At 39.2% G+C, this 20,611-nt stretch overlaps 1 protein-coding gene across 2 annotated transcripts in view; it reads left to right on the forward strand.

The window, feature by feature from the left end:
* LOC109411764 (gamma-aminobutyric acid type B receptor subunit 2) overlaps positions 1-20,611 on the forward strand; it is a 48,445-nt gene that overhangs the window by 16,899 nt on the left and 10,935 nt on the right. The window contains exons 2-6 of one of the 2 annotated variants that reach the window (XM_029864374.2): positions 10,746-11,277; positions 18,496-18,639; positions 18,731-19,006; positions 19,320-19,385; positions 19,448-19,633. In XM_029864374.2, the coding sequence (XP_029720234.1) occupies positions 10,858-11,277; positions 18,496-18,639; positions 18,731-19,006; positions 19,320-19,385; positions 19,448-19,633 (1,092 nt within the window). In that variant the 5' untranslated portion in view covers positions 10,746-10,857. Of the gene's footprint in view, positions 1-10,360; positions 11,278-18,495; positions 18,640-18,730; positions 19,007-19,319; positions 19,386-19,447; positions 19,634-20,611 lie in introns of those variants that run through there. The other variant, XM_019685374.3, reaches the window with a different exon arrangement.

A 20,611-nucleotide genomic window follows, 5' to 3' on the forward strand; every position in this document is an offset into this window, starting at 1 on the left:
AAGTAAACTTGTTTTCGTTTTTTTTTCGCTGATTATGGTTGTCGCCATATTGAAAAATTAGCTAACGTGAATGGAAAATAGTTAATTTTGGACAAATTAGCAATGAATTGATAGTTTGCCACCATTTCCATAACATGCTCACATAAATAAACTCTCTCTGCTGAGTTTTCTTGTGATTCGAGATAGTTTTACTGAATAAACAAATTGATTTATTTCATTCCAAGATGATAATATTCACTATTTTTGAAGCGCATTAATTTTATGATTCTGCCACCCCAATATTCACGGTAAAATTGAATGCGCATAAGCCTACCAACATAATAACAACTAAAATATTACTTTGAAATGACCGCTTCTACTTACGAATGATGTATCGTCCAGAACTTTACGTGCCATCGAATAAGCTTATCTGCATCTTGAGCTATCATAGTTTTTGTTGAAAAAAAAAAAAAACAACAACAATCGAGATTGGGAAACTTTTCTACTAGGTTTTAAACGGTTTTATTGCTACTCTTAATACGGTTTGCAAAACCTCTCCGAGAGTGGTCCACTTAGCCGGAAAATGCTCTTAAAGAGGTTATCAAGAGGTTTTGATGTATAATTCAGTTTTATTGCGAGTTTTATAAAATTGGTCATGAAGATCTCTTCTAGAGCCGAACAAAACTTAAAATGTTACTTGGGAGCATAGCCATAGAGGACGGACATTGTGTATAGGGAAATCAAACAATGACGGAAGCTATAGAAACGGTAACCAGGGACGATTATAGGGAGAGCAAATGGAGGTTGCAGGGGCGTCTCAAAAGGCCTTAGGGGGTTCCAGTGAGATCAAGGTGGTGCCCAGGAATCTAGAGTCATTTTAGGAGGTCTCACGAGAAGTATGGGGCATTTCAGAAGGTTCTAAGGAATTGCAGAAGTTTCAGAATGTTCCAAGAGGTTTCAGCCGAATCTTTCATTTTTAAGCACAGAATTTTGATTAAAAATAGTGATTAATCGAACTTTTTTTTTTCATTATAGATTTGCCTAAACTCATAAAATGGCCATCTTGCTTTAACATTTTACTCGTGCATTGCATACTTTTAGGTATCAATGGCTTACTGTTAGCTGATCGTCCAAACCTTCGAATAATCGATTAATCATTAACTCTCTGTGTAGTGGATATAAGGGTTATGAAAAATTATAATACTTCCAACAAGAGTGCATTGATAAGGTGAAATGAGAATATTGATTTGGATCTTCGGCTGGAATGTCATAGTTTCACTTCGTGATTATTTAGCCTGAACTGCCCACGCGAGCGTACTTTACGAACATCTCTCTTCTCGTGCATTCCTGTAAGCACATTCATATAGACCTTTCAACAAGATGGTCAAATCAGTTGATACCGAAGCTTTGACAACACCAAAATGACAATTCAACGTATGCGCTTTGGTTGTAAACAAAGACACTCGCAAAGACATACACAGATCTGTCACATGAGTAACCCTTTAGCAGAGAGCAAGAATCAGAGAGTGAGAGTGGTTGATATTCGGAGAAATTGTCGGGTTTGAAACAACATCCGAAAGAACTCGAGAGATTCTGTAAACGATTGTTGTGGCACACGGACGCACGCTTGGTTTTTTCGCTAAGGTTTTCGCGAAGAAAAAAATGGCCGACAACCGCTCCGACGACCGCTTTTACGACCGCTCCGACCACCGTTCCGACACTCTGGTTTCAGGGAGTGTCAAGAGATACCATGAGGTCTCAAAGGCGTTCGAGGGATCTCAGAGGATTCATTAAGTACGTTTAGAGGGTCTTAGGGGAAGGAGGGGTCTACGGGGATATTATGGGTGTTAAAGTGAGTCTCACGGATATTTAAGGAGATCTCAGTGGTATTTCAAGGGGTCCCAGAGGGTTCCAGGGTGGTTTCAGGGGAGTTTCAAGGGAATCCAGAAGGTCTCGGGAGCGTTTCAGGAAGTCTCAGGAGGGAAGTCCCATGGGTGTTTCAGATGGTTGCCGGAGATTTCAGGCGGTACCAGGAGGTCTCAGAATCGTTTCTGGGAGCGTGAGGGAGTCATATTGGGTTTCTTGGGAGCATTTCAAGAGATCTCAGGGGCATTTCAGGTGGTCCCACAGGCTTCCAGGGAGGTTTTAGGGGAATCCAGGGGGTACCCAGGGGTCTAGAGGCGTTTCGGGGGGTTGGGCATTTTTACAGGATTCTAAGGGATTCCAGGAGTTTCTGATGGTTCTAGAGGGTCTGAAGAGCTTTTCAGAGGCGTTTTAGGGGCGTATATGGGAGTGCCAGGGGGTTTTAGGAAGTCTCAAGGGTGTTTCAGGGTGCCCCGTTAGCGATTCACTCTCAAAATTGAATCAGCCCATCTCTAGTCCTCAGGAAGTCTTAAGCTGGATCTATGAGGTGTTAGGGGCGTTTCAGGGGGTCCCAGGGGCGTTTCAGTGAGAGACCATGAGAAATCAGAAACGTTTCAAGAGATCTCTGGGACGTTTCAGGGAGTCGCAGAGCGCTCCAAGTTGGTTTTAGGAGGTCTGAGAAGCCTTTCACGATTTTTTTTTTTGAAAATCTGATTTTTAACTAGTAAGCTTGTTTTTCACAAGTTTCAGAGGGTTTTAGTAGCGTTTCAGGGGTCTCTGAAGGTTTGAGGAGGTTCGAAAGTGGAAGTCGCAGTGAGTTTCAGAGGGATTCAGAGGGCTCAAGGAGGTTTCAGGGGGTCTTAGAGATACTTCATGGGTCTTCAGGGTAGTCCCAAGAGGTCTTAGGGGCGTTTCGGGTGGTTTCAAGTGCACCTCAGGAGGTCTCAAGACAGTTTCAGGTTTTTTTTTCAGGGGTTTTTAGGATGTTTCAGCTACGGCCTTGAAGTTTCCTGAATCTCTCTGAAACGTCCCTCAACCCTTTGAAACGCCTCTGGAAGGGTTAATCCTCTGAAAGAAACCTCTGAAGCCTCAAACCTCCAGGAGCTAAACCTTTTCTCTAAACTGAATTCCCTTGTATGAAATCGCCCCCTTAAGACCCAAGTCAGTCGAGCACCCGAAAATTGTCTGTGGTGCGTGCGGCTTACTAGAATTACATTTTTATCAAATTTGGTAACAATAAGGAAAATTTGAAGAAAACTTGTCTCTTCGAAATTGAAAGTAGATTATTTCTTGTGAAGAAACTATATCGATAATTTGTTCAGATTTTACGGGAATGGCTTTTTAGTGAAAAGAAGTTGTAGAAATTATAAGACGTTTCTTCCTTTTTTACATGCCAGAGAACGTTTCGAGACATATTTTCGAAATTGAAAGACATCCATCGATGGAGAATTTCGTAAAGAAGATTCTATGGAAATAATATTTGTGAAAAAAGTTGTCTGAAATTTGCGAATAGCTTTAGAATTTGCAACAAAAGTTCGCAAAAAGATCATAAAATTTGCCATTGCAAATAGGTAATCGCGATGGTTCATTATACTTATATAAACATCCTAACTGTGATAAGAATAGAAGCAGCCAAGGGCTGAAAGTCTCTATAATCAAGATAAATCAATCAATCAAGAATATAATGCCACATCGAAAGTCCGCCACAAGAACATTTTTCAGGGCAAACAAACGGCACTCATTTTTAACCTTTTTATTGAATTGGTTTGAATTACATAGAGCAACTAATGAAATAATCTTATTGAATTTGAAATTTGTTAGCAAGATTATGTACAGTTACATTCGACTTTTTTGGTGTCTGACCATCTGATCACAGGCGCACCCTAGTCGTAGAAGAAATGAACTCCAACGTTATGAACGCAGCATAATATGCTACTGGCTTGTGTGTATTGTTGCGCATGGAATCATTGCACCTAGGATTTCTCAACATTTTTATATGAAAGTATGATATTTTGTATACACCAAAAGATTGCTGAGAAAATTTGCAATCCAATGGTGTAATTTATTCGTCTCAAATGTAAACTTCATAGCATACTTTTTCTATTTCCATTCCATGCGTAAATATTCCTCGCTATAGCAGCAGCGCACGGTGTGAGGTAGAAATATGAAAACAGCCAGCAGCAGCGAAAGCAGTTATTGTTCATCTAGGCTCAGTGTACCAGTTATGGCTATAGTACCTTAAATTCGCCATAGTTGATTTTGACTCTTTAAAGATACAAATCAACAAGAAAAAAATCGTGAACAACAGATCACGATCACAAATGATGATTGCAATCATTCAAATTTCACTATTTGCTCAAATTATGGTAGAAATAAATCATTTTCCTTAACTTTTCGGCCTCCTTGCACCCTATTTCGCCATAGTGTACCAGTTATGGCATCTCCCATAAGGAATGCATGTAAATAGTGCGAAGTGGAACCCAAATTAACAAATGTGTCCATAACTGGTACAGGGTTCCTATCATTGGCACACGCCGTAATAAATACTAAAAGTAGTTTTGGCTCCATTTTTATATTTTTCCTGTAAAGTATGAAAACTAATCAATCATTTGACTAATTGTTTACATTCGTTGGTCTTCTTCTTATTTTTGTAGAAATAGTTGTCCTTAGGTGGTGCGATAACTGGTACAGGCACCCTAACTGTATTCATTCCACCAACAATGCGGGACATGACAGGGGATTTGATGCTTTCAATTTTGCCAACACGTTGCGGTTATTTGGAGCCGTTGGGATCAAGTAGGAAATAATGATGATATAGTTGTTTCGAAAAATTCCTAGGAAATTTCTTCAGCATTCCCTCTGGAATTCTTTCTGGAGATTATACTACGCACTGCATTTGAGGACTCCACCAGGAATTATATTCCACCGGAAATGCCCGCTGGGGATTTCATCAGGGATTGATTCTGCGGTTTTCGCCAGGGTTTTCCTTTGAAGATTTAGCCAGGAATGTCTTCTGGGCATTCCACCAAAAATTACTTTTGGAAATTCCGCCACGAATTCTCTATGGAGATTATATGGGTTTCCCCTGGAGATTCTGCCTGATTTTCTCTGGAGATACCGGCAAGGATTTCCAAAGGAAATTCCATCAGAGGTTTCCTCTGGAGGTCTCGCAAATGATTTCCGTATCGGTATTGCGCCAGGAATTTCTGCAGAGGATTCCACCAGAGGCTCCCTCGGGGGATTCCATCGGGGATTTCCTCTTTACCAGGGATTCTCACTGGAAATTTCGCCAGGAGTTATATATGGAGATTCCACCAGGGGTTTCCTGGAGATTCTGCCAGATTTTTTTCTGGAGATTTGCCTGGGATTCTCTCAGGAGATAACGGCAAGGATTTTCAGAGGAAATTACGTCAGGAATTCCCAGAGGAAATTCCTGGTAAAATCCCGGAAGGAATTCCTAGTGGAATATTCGGAGGATATATTTGGTGGAATTCCCTGAGGAAACACCTGGTGGAATTCTCTGAAGAATTATCTGGTGGAATCCCCGGAGAAAATTCCTAGTTGAATCCCCGGAGGAAATACTGGGTGAAATTCCCTGAGCAAATTCGTGGTGGAATTCCCTGAGGAAATTCCTGGTGGGATCCCCGGAAGGAATTTCTAGTGGAATATTCGGAGAAAATTCCTGGTGGAATCCCCGGAGAGAAATCCTGGTAAAATATCCGGAGGGAATTCCTGGTGGAATCCCCGAGGAAATACCGGCTGAAATTCCCTGAGCAAATTCCTGGTGGAATTCCCTGAGGGAATTCCTGGTGAAATCCCCGAAAAGAATCCCTAGTAGAATCCCCGGTAGGAAAAGCTAGTGGAATATCCGGAGGAAATTCCTGGTGGCATCTCCTGAGGAAACTCCTGGTGGAATTCTTTGAAGAAATTCCTGGACAAAATTCATTCTGGAATATCCGGAGGAAATTCCAGATGGAATCCTCGGAGAAAATTCCTGGTAAAATCCCCGGAGAGAATTCCTGGTGGAATTTCCTGAGGAAACTCCTGGTGGAGTTCCCTTAGCAAATTCCTGGATGACTACACTGAGGAAATTCCTGGTGATATCCCCAGAGGAAGCTCATGATGGGATCCCCGGAAAAAAATCCTGGTGGAATCCCCGGAGTATATTCCTAGTTGAATTCCCTGAGGAAATTCCTGGTGGTATCCGTGGTGGGAATGCTTGGAGGAATTTCCTGGTGAAATACCTGGTGGAAAACCCTGAGGATATGCCTGGTGGAAGTGAAATTCCTGGAAGGAAATTCCTGGAGGGATCCCCGTAGAAGATCCCTGATAGAAAGCCCGGAGAAAGTTCCTGGTGGAATATCCGGAGGAAATTTCTGGTGGAATATCCGGAGGAAATTTTTGGTGGAGTCCCCGAAAAAAATCCTGGTGGAATCCCTGGAAGGAATCCTTGGAGGAATTACCTGAGGAAAAACCTGGTGGAATTACCTGAGGAAATTCCTAGTGGAATATCCGGAGAAAATTCCAGGTGGAATATCCAGAGGAAAATCCTGATAGAATCAGAGAAAAAAATCCTGGAGGAATCCCCGTAGAAAATCCCTGGTAGAAAGCCCAGAGAAAATTCCTGGTGGAATATTCGGAGGAAATTTCTGATGGAATCCCCGAAAAAAAAACAAGCTGGAATCCCTGGAGGGAATCCTCGGATGAATTTCTTGAGGAAATACCTGGTGGAATTATCTGAGGAAATACCTGGTGGAAATCTCTGAGGAAACTCCTGGTGGAATTCTTTGAGGAAATTCCTGGAGAAAATTCATGGTGGAATATCCGGAGGAAACTCCTGCTGGAATATCCGGAGGTAATTCCCTGTGGAATCCCCGGAGAAAGTTCCTGTTGGAATTTCCTGGGGAAATTCCTGGTGAAATCCCCAGAAGGAATTCCTAGATAATCCCTAATGAAAACTGCGGAGAAAATTCCTGGTGCAATATCCGGTGATAATTCCTAACGATATTTCCTGAGGAAAATCCTGGCGGAAATCCCTGAGGAAATTCCCTTGGCAAATTCCTGGAGGACTACACTGAGGAAATTCCTGGTGATATCCCCAGATGAAGCTCCTGATGGAATCCCCGAAGAAAATTCCTGGTGGAATCCCCGGAGTATATTCCTAGTTGAATTCCCTGAGGAAATTCCTGGTGGAATCCGCGGTGGGAATGCCTGGAGGAATTTCCTGGTGAAATACCTGGTGGAAAACCCTGAGGCTATGCCTGGTGGAAGTCCCTAAGGAAATTCCTGGAGGAATCCCCGTAGAAAATCCCTGGTAGAAAGCCCGGAGAAAGTTCCTGGTGGAATATCCGAGGAAATTTCTGGTGGAATATCCGGAGGAAATTTCTGATGGAATCCCCGGAAAAAAATCCTGGTGGAATCCCTAGAGGGAATCCTTGGATATTCCTGGAATCCGGTGGATATTCCTGGTGGAATCCCCGGTGGATATTCCTGGTGGAATCCCCGGTGGATATTCCTGGTGGAATCCCCGGTGGATATTCCTGGTGGAATCCCCGGTGGATATTCCTGGTGGAATCCCCGGTGGATATTCCTGGTGGAATCCCCGGTGGATATTCCTGGTGGAATCCCCGGTGGATATTCCTGGTGGAATCCCCGGAGGATATTCCTGGTGGAATCCCCGGAGGATATTCCTGGTGGAATCCCCGGAGGATATTCCTGGTGGAATCCCCGGAGGATATTCCTGGTGGAATCCCCGGAGGATATTCCTGGTGGAATCCCCGGAGGATATTCCTGGTGGAATCCCCGGAGGATATTCCTGGTGGAATCCCCGGAGGATATTCCTGGTGGAATCCCCGGAGGATATTCCTGGTGGAATCCCCGGAGGATATTCAGGGGTGTTTCAGGAGGTTCTAGATGGATTCACGGGGTCTAGAGGCATTAAAGGGGGACATTACAGAGGTTTCTTAGGGATTCCAGATGTTGCAAAGGATTCCATAGGGTCTCAGGGGCGTTTCAAAGGTGTTTCGGGAACGTTTAAGGGAGTGTCAGAGGGTTTCAGGAAGTCTCAGGGTTGTTTAAGATAGCCTCCGGAGATTTAGGAGGAAGCCAATAGGTCTATCGGGCGTCTCAGAAGATTTCAGGGCCGTTTCAAGGGGGTCTCAGAGGGTTCATTGAGGGAACTCAGATGCGTTTCAGAGGATCATGGGGGCTTTACAGGGGGCTCAGAAGGTCTCAAGGGTGTTTTAGGTGATGTTTCAGGTGATCTCAGGGGTGTTTTAGGGGGTCTCAGAGGGTGCCTGGGAAATTCAAGGGATTTCAGGGGATTCTCAGGAAGTCTCAGAGGCGTTTCAGGGGGCCTAAGGGCATTTACAGGGATTCCAAGGGCGTTTCAATGCGCTTCAATGAGTCTCAAGGGGGTTCCAGGGGGTCTTGCAGGAGGATATACCAGGAGATCTTATAGGCGTTTCTCATTGAGCCGCATGGTGGTTTTAGAGGGTCTTTGTGGCGTTTCAGGGCGTCTCAGAGGGTTTCATGGGGTTCCATGAGCCTCACGAAGTTTCGGAAGAGTTCCAGGAGGCCCTTGGGGTGTGTCAAAGAGTCCTAGATGGTTCCAGGCGTACTTTAGGGGTCTTCAGGGTGGTTCCTGGTTGTTTTAGGTACGGCCCTGGAGCTTCCCCTTTAATCTTTTGAAAGGCAATTGGAAGAGTTTTACACCTCTGGAACAGAGAAGAGCATTTTCAGATCATAGAGTCACAAAACAAATAACAAAGAATACGCAAAGTTTATCCTTTAACTCAACTTGTAAGTATAATGACATGATTTTGGGTTATTTAAAAATCATAGTTGATCACACGGATTGGTATTACCGAAAATTTGCACTTTGAGTGAGTTATTCTGTTCACGTTGAGATAATTATAAATCGCATTGAATGGATTTTCGCAACAAATGCAGGTCTTAATTTTTGAGCGATGACTTACTGAAATGTCAAATCAATCTCAATTCACCCTAAAATGCCTGAAATGCCTCTAAAACCTTTTCTCTAGAAATAAGGTTCCTCATTTAAAGGGCTGGCATAAAATTAAGTTCTTGTGTATGTATATCCATCCCATTGGCGGATTCTCGACTATTTATAATAACACAGACCTACTCATCTACTGCACATTCCTGCCCAAGTCCTTGGTAGCATTTTTATTGCATTAGTTCTATCAACAACTTCATAAACGTCCAGACCTAGGGTGGTAAAAGTAGAGAATATTCAAAAGATGTAATGGTGGGCGGCTCAAAAAACAATCGATGCTCGAAAAGTCAAGGTGCTCAACCCTTAAATGAAAAATATGCATATTTGAATCATTTTTGTAGAACATTTCGATTTTCTAAAAAAATCATTTAGAGGTTCCGCTAGGGCGATTTTTGAAAAATGGCCTTTTTTCATGAGAAGTCTCAAAAAAAAAACATTTTTTCGTAATATTTTTTCAACTTCTGATTTTTTTTTCAATATTTTTGTATTTTTATATAAACCTCTAGGCATTCTTGAAGGGGATAAGTTTTTGAAATACTTATTGTGTCAATATATTGACGGCAGAAGCGTTTTTGTACTGATGAAAGGACTATTTTTTTGAGAATTTTTCATCTATATTTGAGTAAAAAATACATGCACGATTTTTTATTTTCAACCAAGAAAAAATTATCTGATAGTACTATTTGTAAGCGTTATTTCTCAAAAAAAAAAAAAGATTTGGAATATCTTGTCTAGAAGCTGAGATATTACGCTTTAAGTGAAAGTACAATGTTTCAAATTTTTTCAAATCTTTGTATATTAGGAACATTGTAAGGTCTTTGTGACACTCCAATGTTCGTATATTAAAAGAAGTTGAAAAAACAGCTTTCCTTGTTGGATGGTCAATCTATCAGAAGAAACTTTCAAAATTGAATATAGAAAATCGTTCAAGTTTTTTTTTCTCAAATTTAGATGAAAAATTCTCAAAAAAAGTCCTTTTATCAACATAAAATCGGTTCTGCCGTCAATATGAATACAATATTTCAAAGCAAACCCTTCAAGAGTGCCTAGAGGTCCATAGAAAAATACAAAAATATTTATTTATTAAATATTAATATTTATTAAAAAAAAATCAGAAGTTTAAAAAATATTAGGAAAAAATGATTTTTTGAGACTTTTCATGAAAAAAGGTCATTTTTGAAAAACCGCCCTAGCGGAACTTTTCGAATATCGTTTTTTTGGGACAGTCTAATGTAATGGCCATGCCCATATAACAATATATTGGACAAATAATTAATCGGAAAGATCTCACCAGTTCCATCTCGTCGATGAACTATATCCACGCCTCGATTTTTTTCCATTTCTGCGCAAAACAATACACTCGTGGTAAAAGATCCTTTGCTGCGCGACACTTTTCCTTCTCTTTTCACTTTTTTCACTATTCGTGCGGAAAAGTTTTTTTTTCATACTTGGAATTAAAATAGATTAATATTAATATTAAAAAAAAAACATTTTTTGACCTATGGAATTGGTACCACTGTGGGGTGGTTTCCTTCTCCGTTTCGCTCTATCGTTCTACCCTTGGTTATACCCATCGAGCCTTCTGCGAAGGAAAAAAGGGTTGCTTGGATTCGAGATAGATTTGCACAGTAGAGGCCCGTTATCAACGTGGATGGCGTCTTACGAGTGCATACCCCCAACAAGCACGTGTTTTCCCGCGCGAGAAAAGCACATGAGAGTCACGATCAGATTTTCTCTTCATTCTCTCGCCGAGTTTTCATTCCGGGAAAAATGAAGATTATTCAAGCTGCCTCCAACCGAACCGACCGACAGTTCCACTCAAGCTTTTGACTCGGAAGGACGATTTCATGTGAAGAAGAGATGGTGTTTCCCATTTATCTTCCAGCTGAAGTGATACGACGACGAGCCAAACAAACATACGAATGTCGAGTGTGTGATTAACAAGGCAAATAGTGAGAGTGGAGGAAGGGACCGCAAGTACCCTTTTAAAGTGAACAATGTTGGTGCGGTTGGCGTTTATCCTCTTGTGGTTTCTGGAGCTTTTGGGTGCCGGGATGCCATCGTCGTGGGTGTCCTCGTCCCCGTCGAACTTTGAAAATTTCACCCGTGGTCCGGAGTTTGCCGCGAAGAGGAGGATACTGCGAAGCATAGATAAATCGGTCCTGTTGGTGAATGAAACGACAAAAGTGTTGAATAGGAATACCATTAACACGGCCTTTGAACGAACCCGACCGGCGACGGGGAAGAAGCGGCTGAGGGAGGTCTCCATTCTGGGGCTGTTTGAATTGAGCACCCGGCATGGTGTGCGGAAAGAAGGATTCAGTGAATTGGCTGCTGCTCAATTGGCAGTTCAACACATCAATCGGAGGGGTCTTCTGCTCGGATATACGCTGAAGCTGTTGACGAATGATACAAAGGTTTGTATTGAAGTAACTTTTATGTGTATAATCATATAATGTATATTCTGAACTGCACTGACCTGAAGGCCAATACACCCCGCCTTGGTTTTTATTAAAGGTGCACGTTAGTCTAACCGACAATCCAGGATTTCTTTTCTAAACTGCGTGACATTGCTCAACACAGGCGACGGCTATTCTCTTTAGGGAGGAAAAGCTATGTACTTTGCCCTACGATTAATGCTGATGAGATCAATACCGTCCGCAAAGATAAGGAGCAGTTTTTCATTAACTCATGTATTCCAAAGAATCTGGTGGATTGTCTGATGTTACTGCTATCAAGTTCTATCAGAATTCGATCCTTCCCAGAAGTTTTTTTTTATGTTAGTTTAGGACTTGGTTTAGCGCCTTTTAAACTTTATTCAGTGTTGATGGATTCACTGCTTGACTGTCCTCAAGAATGTTATTGCTGTTCCTAATTACACCTTCAATGCTCCTGTACAAAACATAATCAAAATGTTACCGGTCAGTGTACTCGCGCTATCATGTGCCGTGCATAATTGATAGTTTTATAGAAAACTCCGCATATCGTTCCGTTCCATGCTCTCTTGCGCTTCACACTATGTTTATGCAGCCGATTCTTGGTGCAGTGGATTATGCTCCTATCATCCTGTATACTACCCGTTGAGCTGAGTACTAGTGATATTACTCGTTCGTTGCTCGTTGGCACTCTTTGCTGTCATGGTAAAATCAAAGCTGGTTACTCATGGGTTCCAAATTTCATGGCCCCTCTAGGGGAGACTAAGGAGACTTTATCCCTGGGGAGACTTATTTCCCCGAAAATAAGTTTTCTTCTTGCATTTTTTTTTTTCGCAAAACTTCGTCAGAACAATAGACTATGTTTAAGCTACAAGTAATTTAAATTGTCCAATGCAGTATTTTTTTTATTGATTGGTTTTCAGCCATTCAGAAATGTTTTGGGCAGTTTAAAAAATTCCAATTGCTCCAATTACTCCAAATTGTGTAAAATTTTATTGAGAATATACTATCAAATTTAATTGTTCGGGTAGGGTTATTATAAAAATGTTTCATTTTTTGTAGCTTAGCATATATTTAAGTGTCACTTGTGACCGTGATGAAATCGTGCTGTTGAAATCAAATACTAATCGATTTTCAGGGTAACTATTTGCTTTATCTAACGGAAAAAACGTCTGATTAATTCTAACCCGGAGATCAATTTGACCCCGGTTTAAAGTATAAACCCTGTTTTGAATATAAGATATATGTATTCTTAAAATTTCAATTTTATTTATATTTTATTTTTTTATGATTAAAATTCAAAAAAAAAAATATAAGAAAATATAAACGAAAATGAAATGAAAGCTGGAGCTCCTAAGGGGATCGCCCATTTTTGAAAAATGCACCATAAAACATGTCTCCATAAAACATAGTTTTAAAAACTTTAACATTTTTGAAAATGAGGATAGGTTCACTGTCCATGTGTTGCTGTATAAATTTGTCGAAGAATTTCCCCAGGGATTCTTGAAGACATTCCTCCAGCAATTTTCCTTGGTTTTTTTTCCAGGAATTTCTCATTAGATTTTTGTTGGAACTAGTCCACGGGTTTCTTTAGGATTTTTACCAGGTTTTCCTCCAAGAATCTTCGGGAATTTTAAAGAATCTGTTTCAAAGATTGCGATTGCTCCAAATTTATACATATTAATCATCAGAACTTTCTGAGGGAATTCTTTCGGGGATTGTACTTAAATTTCCTCCAGCAATTTTCTTAAAGATTTCTCCAGGAATTCCTCCAGAAATGTCCTTGAAAATCGTCCCAGCAGATTTTTTTTACAATTGGAGATAGTTTGCAGATTCCTCCAGAACTTATATGGGTTGTTGAAAAGTCTAAAAAAAAAATGACCACGTGGTTTATGGACAGCCCCTTTCAGGTATTCACGCAGAACTCGATGTACACAGCGCAACGAGTAACTTCCACGCAGCGTCCGAAAAGAAAGAATTTTCACGCAGATTTGTGTAACACCGGATCCGCACATTTTTTGTGTTGATCCAGTCGTACACAAGTATGCGTGAAAAGTCCTTTGTCTTTTTGCTCGCTGCGTGAAAGTTACTCGTGCGCTGTGTTGTTTCATTTAAGGGTGTTCCAATAGAATTTCTACTGGGATACCATCAATAATTTCTCCAGAGATTTCCTCATGCATTTCTTTTAGAACTCTTCCACAAATTATTGCTTGGAATTTCAGACGTATTACTTGGTGATCCTTTTGGAGTTTTTCCTGAGTTTTATTTCTTAGCACTTCTCAAGGTTGATTTCAAGAAATATTCTAGGAGTACCTGGAGGAAGTTTTTAAGTTCTTCCAGGTATTCCTTTCAAAATCCCATCAAACATTGTTTTGTTTTTTTTTTCTAAATATCCTCAGTGGTTTTCAAAAAAAAAATAATAATAACGGAACTTCCTCTCATAATTTGAGAAATTGTACAACAAATCCTTCGATTAATTTCTCCTGATGTATCTCAATGAGGGACTGCTTAAGAAATTCCACCTTAAAAAACTCCGTTAGAAATCTACTCAGTAATTTTCTCGGAAACTACAGCAGAAATTCCTTACGAAATTTCTCCAAATAACTCTTCAGAAATTCCTTCAGTAGTTTTTACATGAAATTATTTCCACAAATTCTCTAGAAGTTTCTTATGAAATTCTTTTGAGATTCCTTCAGAGATATCTCAGGGAATGCTTTCAGGTATCCTAAAAATGTTATTGTAAGAATTTCTCCAGTCAGACATTACGTATCCAGGAATCCTATCTGACGTTTTTCAAAAATTTCTTCTAGAAATCTCCACAGGTATCTTCTAGAGTTCTTTCAAGGATTCCTTCCGAGAATCTTTGAGGGATTCCTTTAAAAATTAGGGCATTTCTGCAGTTTAGTAATTTCTGGAAGAGTCATCTACAGAAAATCTCTGGAAGAGTCTTTGAAGAAATCGCAGGGCATATTTCTGACAGAATCTCAGGAGCAACATAAAAAAGTACCTGTGTAAGATGTTCGACAGGAACTTTTTAAGAAATTTCTCAAGGAATTCCAGGAGAAACTGTTAGAGGGATTTCCGTCAGATTTTCAAAGGGAATTTTATGAAAAAAAAAATCTATGGAAAAACTTATGGAGACATTTCTTTGTGTAATTGCTAAATAATTCCTTCAAATACTGAATGAGTCCCTGGAAATATTTCTATAGAAATCCCTGAAAAAATTTTAAATGAAATTCATGAAGAATCCCTGAAGATTAAAAAAAATCCCCAGTCTAATTTCCTGGGAAATTCCTAAAGAAATCTCAGGAGGAATTTCTGAAAAAAAAAATCCTGCAGGACCAGAAAATGATTGGTGGAACTCCAAGAGACCTTATATTCCTTATAATTTTAGCACAGTTTCTGGAGAAGTTGTTCAATAAAGTGCTTTCTAAAAATAAAATTCCCATAGGAACTAGAAAAATCTGATGGGAAATTTACAATGGAATTGCTGCAGAAATTTCTAGAGAATTCCTAGAAAAAAATCTGAATCATTGGAAAAATCTTTGGAGGAAATGCTGGAGGATTTTTTAGGGAATTTACGGAGGAATGCTACTGGAACTCCTAAAAGTATCACTGTTGGAATTTTAGGGGAATTCCTGCAAGAAACACTGAAAGTAGTAGTGTAAGCGTCCCTGGATGAATTCTTGCTAGAAATCTCCGAAGCATTTTCAGGAAACTCCCCTGTGAATATTTCCAATGGAATCGCCGGAGAAATTTCCAAGGAAATCTCTGGAGAAGTTAATAAAGAAATGCTTGTACGAATTTCTGAAGGAACCAACGCAATATATTCTAAAAAAAAAAACAGCGCCGACATTGAAAGATCTTCTGAGATCATCCCAGTATCCAACGAAACGCTAAAAATCTCAATCATAAAGGAATATAAAACTTCTTGTTCCTGGAGTGGGAAAGTCATGAAGGAATCCCAAGAAAAAAACATCTGATTCTCTCACAAATATTTTCTAAGGGATACCCTGGATGATTTTTTAAAGTTATCACAGGAGACGTTACGAAAGAAATACATGGATAACCTCCTGAACGAATGATTGGTGAAATGTCCCAAGAAATTCCTTAGGGCATATCTTCAGGAAGCCCTCGAGAAATTTCTTAAGATTTCCTGTAAGAATTTTGTAAAGGAATCTCTAGATAAATTTCTGAAAAAAAATCTAGAGAAAACTTTGGCGAAACTTTTTATAAATCCCTACAAGATTATCTTAAGGAATCCCTGAAAGAATTTTTGAAGGAAACTTTGGAAGAAGCTCTTAAAAAATCTTTTTCTTTTTTCTCGAAGTTTCTGAAAGATTTTTTTTTAAATTTCCTAAGGAATTCAAAACTTTCCATTAAAAAAATCTCAGGATGAATGTTCTAAAAGAATCCCAGTATAGATTTCTGAAAAATCTTTGGATCAATTTCTGAGGCACCTCATGGAACTCCGGAGGAGTTTCCTAGAAAAAAAAAATCCCTGGAATGTTATTTCAAAGAAATCGCTGGCGGATTTTAGAAGCAATCCAAGGAACAATTCCGGAAGGATTTATGAAAGAGCTCTTTTTTTGAGATATTGATTTGAGAATGAATCTCTTGGAAACTTCATGAATAATGTTCTTAAGAAATCTTTGGTATAATATCAGAAAAAATCCCATGCATAATTTCTTAAAGATTTCATTAAAGACTTTCCATAGTTATCACTTGAGAAATTTTTGAAGAAATGTATGGAGAATTATCTATAGAAATCAATGGAGGAATTTTTGAAGAGAGCCATTATTGGTTTTCTAAATAAACCCTTCAGGTTATTTCACGATGAATTTCTGAGAGAATTCCTAAATGATTTCTGATGTAATTAAATCCTACAAGATTTCCAAAAATGATACATTTTTGGTGGTATCTCTTATAGAATTTCCGTAGAAAGGGTTTTATTTTTACACGAATGGGAACACAAATGAAATATAAGAAAGGAAATTTCTCTCAAATAGGTGGTTTTCCTACAACCACAAAATGAATTCTTAAAAAAACGAAGAAAGATTTCTGTTAATTAAAACTGGGAATACCCAAAAGGGTAGTTTTTCTGAAATTTGTGAGTCTGTTTACATTTGAAAATCGAGGTAATTTCTGTAGAAAGTTGATTTTCAACTTCACAATTTTCCAAATATCCCAGGATGGTCAAATGCTTCCAAATATATTTTCTTGATTTTTTATTTTCCATCGATTTTTAAAACAATGACAACACTATCTAAGATTTTCGATTTAAAAATCAGATTCCACGTATAAGTTTCAATGAATATGCTATACTTATAATTTTCTACATCCAATAATACTTAAGCAAATACAAAAAAAAAAAAAGAAAAAGTGGGCCTTGTCAAATGATGTTCGAGACGGTCTGAAAATTTGCATATCTGAGAAATAATTAATCCATCTGTGATAAAAACTGTGAAACAGTAAAAAAAAGCTCAAATAACATTTTCTACATTTTCTCTATTTTTTTATTTCTCAAATTCGCGGTGGATGCAGGAAAAAAATATGAGTAGTTTTGTCTTTAGTACTTGAAAGTAAAATTTATTTTTGATCTACAAATCTAAAAAAAACTGTTACATTTTACTTAAAAAAAAACTTGTCAATGAAAACTAAAAAAATCGAGAAAAAATAGTCAGAAGCTTTTGACGATCCTTGGCAACTTGTTTGATTTTGATGCTGAAAGTTTGCTTTTGACAGAAAAAAAATTAAAAAACCCTTATCATTTGTTTTTGAAAATTTGAAATTATATTACATCTAACATAGATCCACGATGAATATTACTCTCAGTGTAATTTTTTTCTGAAATTTCTTCAAATACATATTGTCAAACATCTTCGAGGACACCATTTTAATCCAAACAGGTTTTTTTTTCGTACACTCTTTTAAATAAATAGTTAGGTGAGGAAAAATGCAAAAGTAAATGATTCACGAAATCCAGTGCATAAACAAAATTGAATTCAAGTTGAATAATATCGAGTAAAAATGGATTTTTTTGTGTGTTTTGGGTTGGAAATGCTCTTTTGTGAGAAGTGAATAAATAAGTTAGAAACTGTTAGATAGTAAATGAGTGCGTAAGTAAGGGATACGATGGGTGATGTTGTGAGTTGGTAAGTGATTTGTAGGATCTATGAAGATTTAAAATGATCTTTTAAATCGTGGCCGATGGAAATTTCGTTTGCCTGTGGTTCCCTTATGCAATTGGCACATTCTTGCCTGTGCTCTTTTTTTTTTGTAAATTGCGTATATGAGACCACTCAATCAACTGTTTGGAGCAGAGTAAACTCGACTGATCGGTTAGAGTAGCGAACAAAGAATGATTTATTGCTATACATAGGGTGTGGGACCATTTGGGCAGGAGCACCTATTTTGGGCACTTGCTGCTATAACTCAGTTAATTTCAAACTAATTGATATGAAATTTTGTGCATGGCTGTGCGTATCTTATCGTATTTCAAAAATCAAGTCAATTGGCTGAAAATTCACGGAGCAACAGCAGCAAGTGCCCAAAATAGGTTTTCCTGCCCAAATAGTCCCAGACCCTACATAAAATTCAACGCTTACTATGCTAACACATTCCATATCTTAATAAGAATCTGTTGGATTGATTGATGTAGCTGTTGCTTCATCTCTTAAGAAGCTCGATCAGACTCCGATCATCCACATAAGTCCCGTCTTCTCCAGGCGCCTTATTTTGTTCAGCTTCTTTATCTAATTCAGTGTTGGTAATTGCACTGTTTCACCGTCTTCAGTTTTATCAATCCTCTTCATACCTACACCATTGACTACATTGACTACATTGACAGATGTGTAAAATCTCCGCATATCGTTCCGTTCCATGATTCCTTGCGCTTCAACAATTACACTCTCTTCATGCGGCCGCTTCTTGTTGATCAGAGTACCAGCTAGACAGCATTTTTTCTCGTTCGTTACTCGTTGGCACACTCAGATGGTTGGGAGTCGATATTTTGTCTTTCCACTTTTCTTTTTATAAATGTATTTTATTTTAAGTTGTTTTTCTATTCAGATTAATTGCAAACAAACCGAATCCTTGAAGCTTTCGGAATCCTCGAAATTATTGTCAACATTTTACGATCAAAATACAGTATACTTCAATAAAACTAATTAACTAATAATCACACTCTTTTCATTACAGTGTGATCCCGGTGTCGGAATCGATCGGTTTTTCCACGCCTTGTACACCCATCAAGACAAGCGTATCATGATGGTGCTTGGGTCTGCTTGCTCGGAAGTTACCGAAAGTTTAGCCAAAGTCGTTCCATATTGGAACATTGTGCAGGTCAGATTGTCAGATTTTCCAAATAAGTAGAATAACTAGTATTTCTATTGCTAAATGAGATCAACAGAAGTGATCCTTCCCCATTTTGCAGGTCTCTTTCGGCTCAACATCGCCAGCGTTGAGCGATCGCCGTGAATTCCCACTGTTCTACCGAACAGTGGCACCCGATTCGTCGCACAATCCTGCCCGAATCGCATTCATCAAACACTTTGCCTGGGATACGGTGGCCACCTTTTCCGAGAACGAGGAAGGCCATTCGTTGGCCGTGAACGACCTGGTGACCGATCTGGAGCTAGCAAACATCACCTGTGCGGCTACGATATCCTTTGCGGAAACTGATTTCAAGGAGCAGCTCAAACTGCTAAGGGTATTTTGTTGCCCCCGCCTGAAACCCCCACCTCCCTTTGTCGACTATCTTTACTATAGTGTTCCCCTTCATTGTGCTCACAGTTGAGCTCACAGTAGGAATGCGGTTGATGAACACCCACGTAGCGTTGATTGTTGTACTGTCGAACCACCTCACCGTAGAGACCCTTCCTCAGTATATTGTAGTGCGTAGTATTGTCATGTTTTTCTTCCCGGAATGATGCCGACGTTAGGTAAGAGTTCTTGTTGTTGTGTTATAGGTATTACTTAGTTAAGGAAACATGTTGATATTCATGTTTTTTACTTACTTTCAGGAAAAGGACATTCGGGTGATTATCGGAAGTTTCTCACACGAAATCGCTCCTAAAGTTTTCTGCGAGGTATGTCGTATCGGAACCATAAATGTTTCATTACTTCTGAAGCTCATTGATTCATTTCGTAGGCTTATCATCTGGGAATGTATGGATCGGAATACGCATGGATTCTACAGGATACCCATATTTCCTTCTGGTGGCTTGAGCAGAATAGCGCCTGTCCGTTGACAATTCTGTTGAAGGCCGTGGAAAATGTGCTGCTAGTGTCCAGCTATAATAGCATCGTTGGAATGGGAACAGCACTGAGTGGTTTGGTAAGCCAACACTGCTGCGCTAGCTTTCACTTCGTGAAATAGAGGCACCAACCTTGAATTTTGATAACAAAGAACACCAAAAATGAGTTCTAAATTTACTATTCTTCTTCTTCTTCTTTATGGCTCTACGTCCGCACTGGGACTTGGACTTGGCCAGCCTCGCTTAAACTTAGTGTTCTTTGTGCACTTCCACAGTTATTAATTGAAGGGCTTTCTTTGCCTGCCATTGCATGAATTTGTATATTGTGAGGCAAGTACAATGATACTCTATGCCCAGGGAGTCGAGAAAACTTTTCCGACCGGAACGGGAATCGAACCCGCCGTCTCCGGATTGGCGATCCATAGCCTTAACCACTAGGCTATCTGGAGACCCCCAAATTTACCCAAAAATTTACTGTTATTTGTTCCTAATAACTTCCAACTCGTTTCCTCTCTAACAACAAAAATCAATGAGGCCATGGTTGGAAATTTTGGTGTTCTTGGTGGCAGTGATTATTACAATTTAGAGTTCTTGGTAGATAAACACTTGATGATGTTTTAAGCCGGCGTATTTACTGCTTCGTTATATTTATAATGAATTTGTAGGAAAATATCAGGACTCACCAAGATTCAAAAATACAATAAGGAGACAGAATTCCCTACACAAATTCTGGTAGAGTTCCGAATCCTGCGATACCTGAAGAAATTTCCAGTGAGTCTTTCAAGGTCTAATGAGGCATTGATTCTTGACATTTTTGTAGGGAAATTTTGAATTACATTTTTAGTTGATCTTTGTAATGAAATCCCTGTGGAATGCATTAAGCTTTTTTTTTCTGCTCTTCTAAATAAGTTACTACAAAAATCCACAGGAATATATCTCAGAGAGTTCGGGAAGGACAAAAGTTTTTATTCTTGATGAAGTATTTCAGACTGAACTAAGCTAAGTCAATAAGATTTTTGGAAAGTAATCTCAGGAGTATTTTCCGGAATAATTGATAT

Source organism: Aedes albopictus, chromosome 2 (assembly GCF_035046485.1).
Source record: "Aedes albopictus strain Foshan chromosome 2, AalbF5, whole genome shotgun sequence".
Lineage (NCBI taxonomy): Eukaryota > Metazoa > Arthropoda > Insecta > Diptera > Culicidae > Aedes > Aedes albopictus.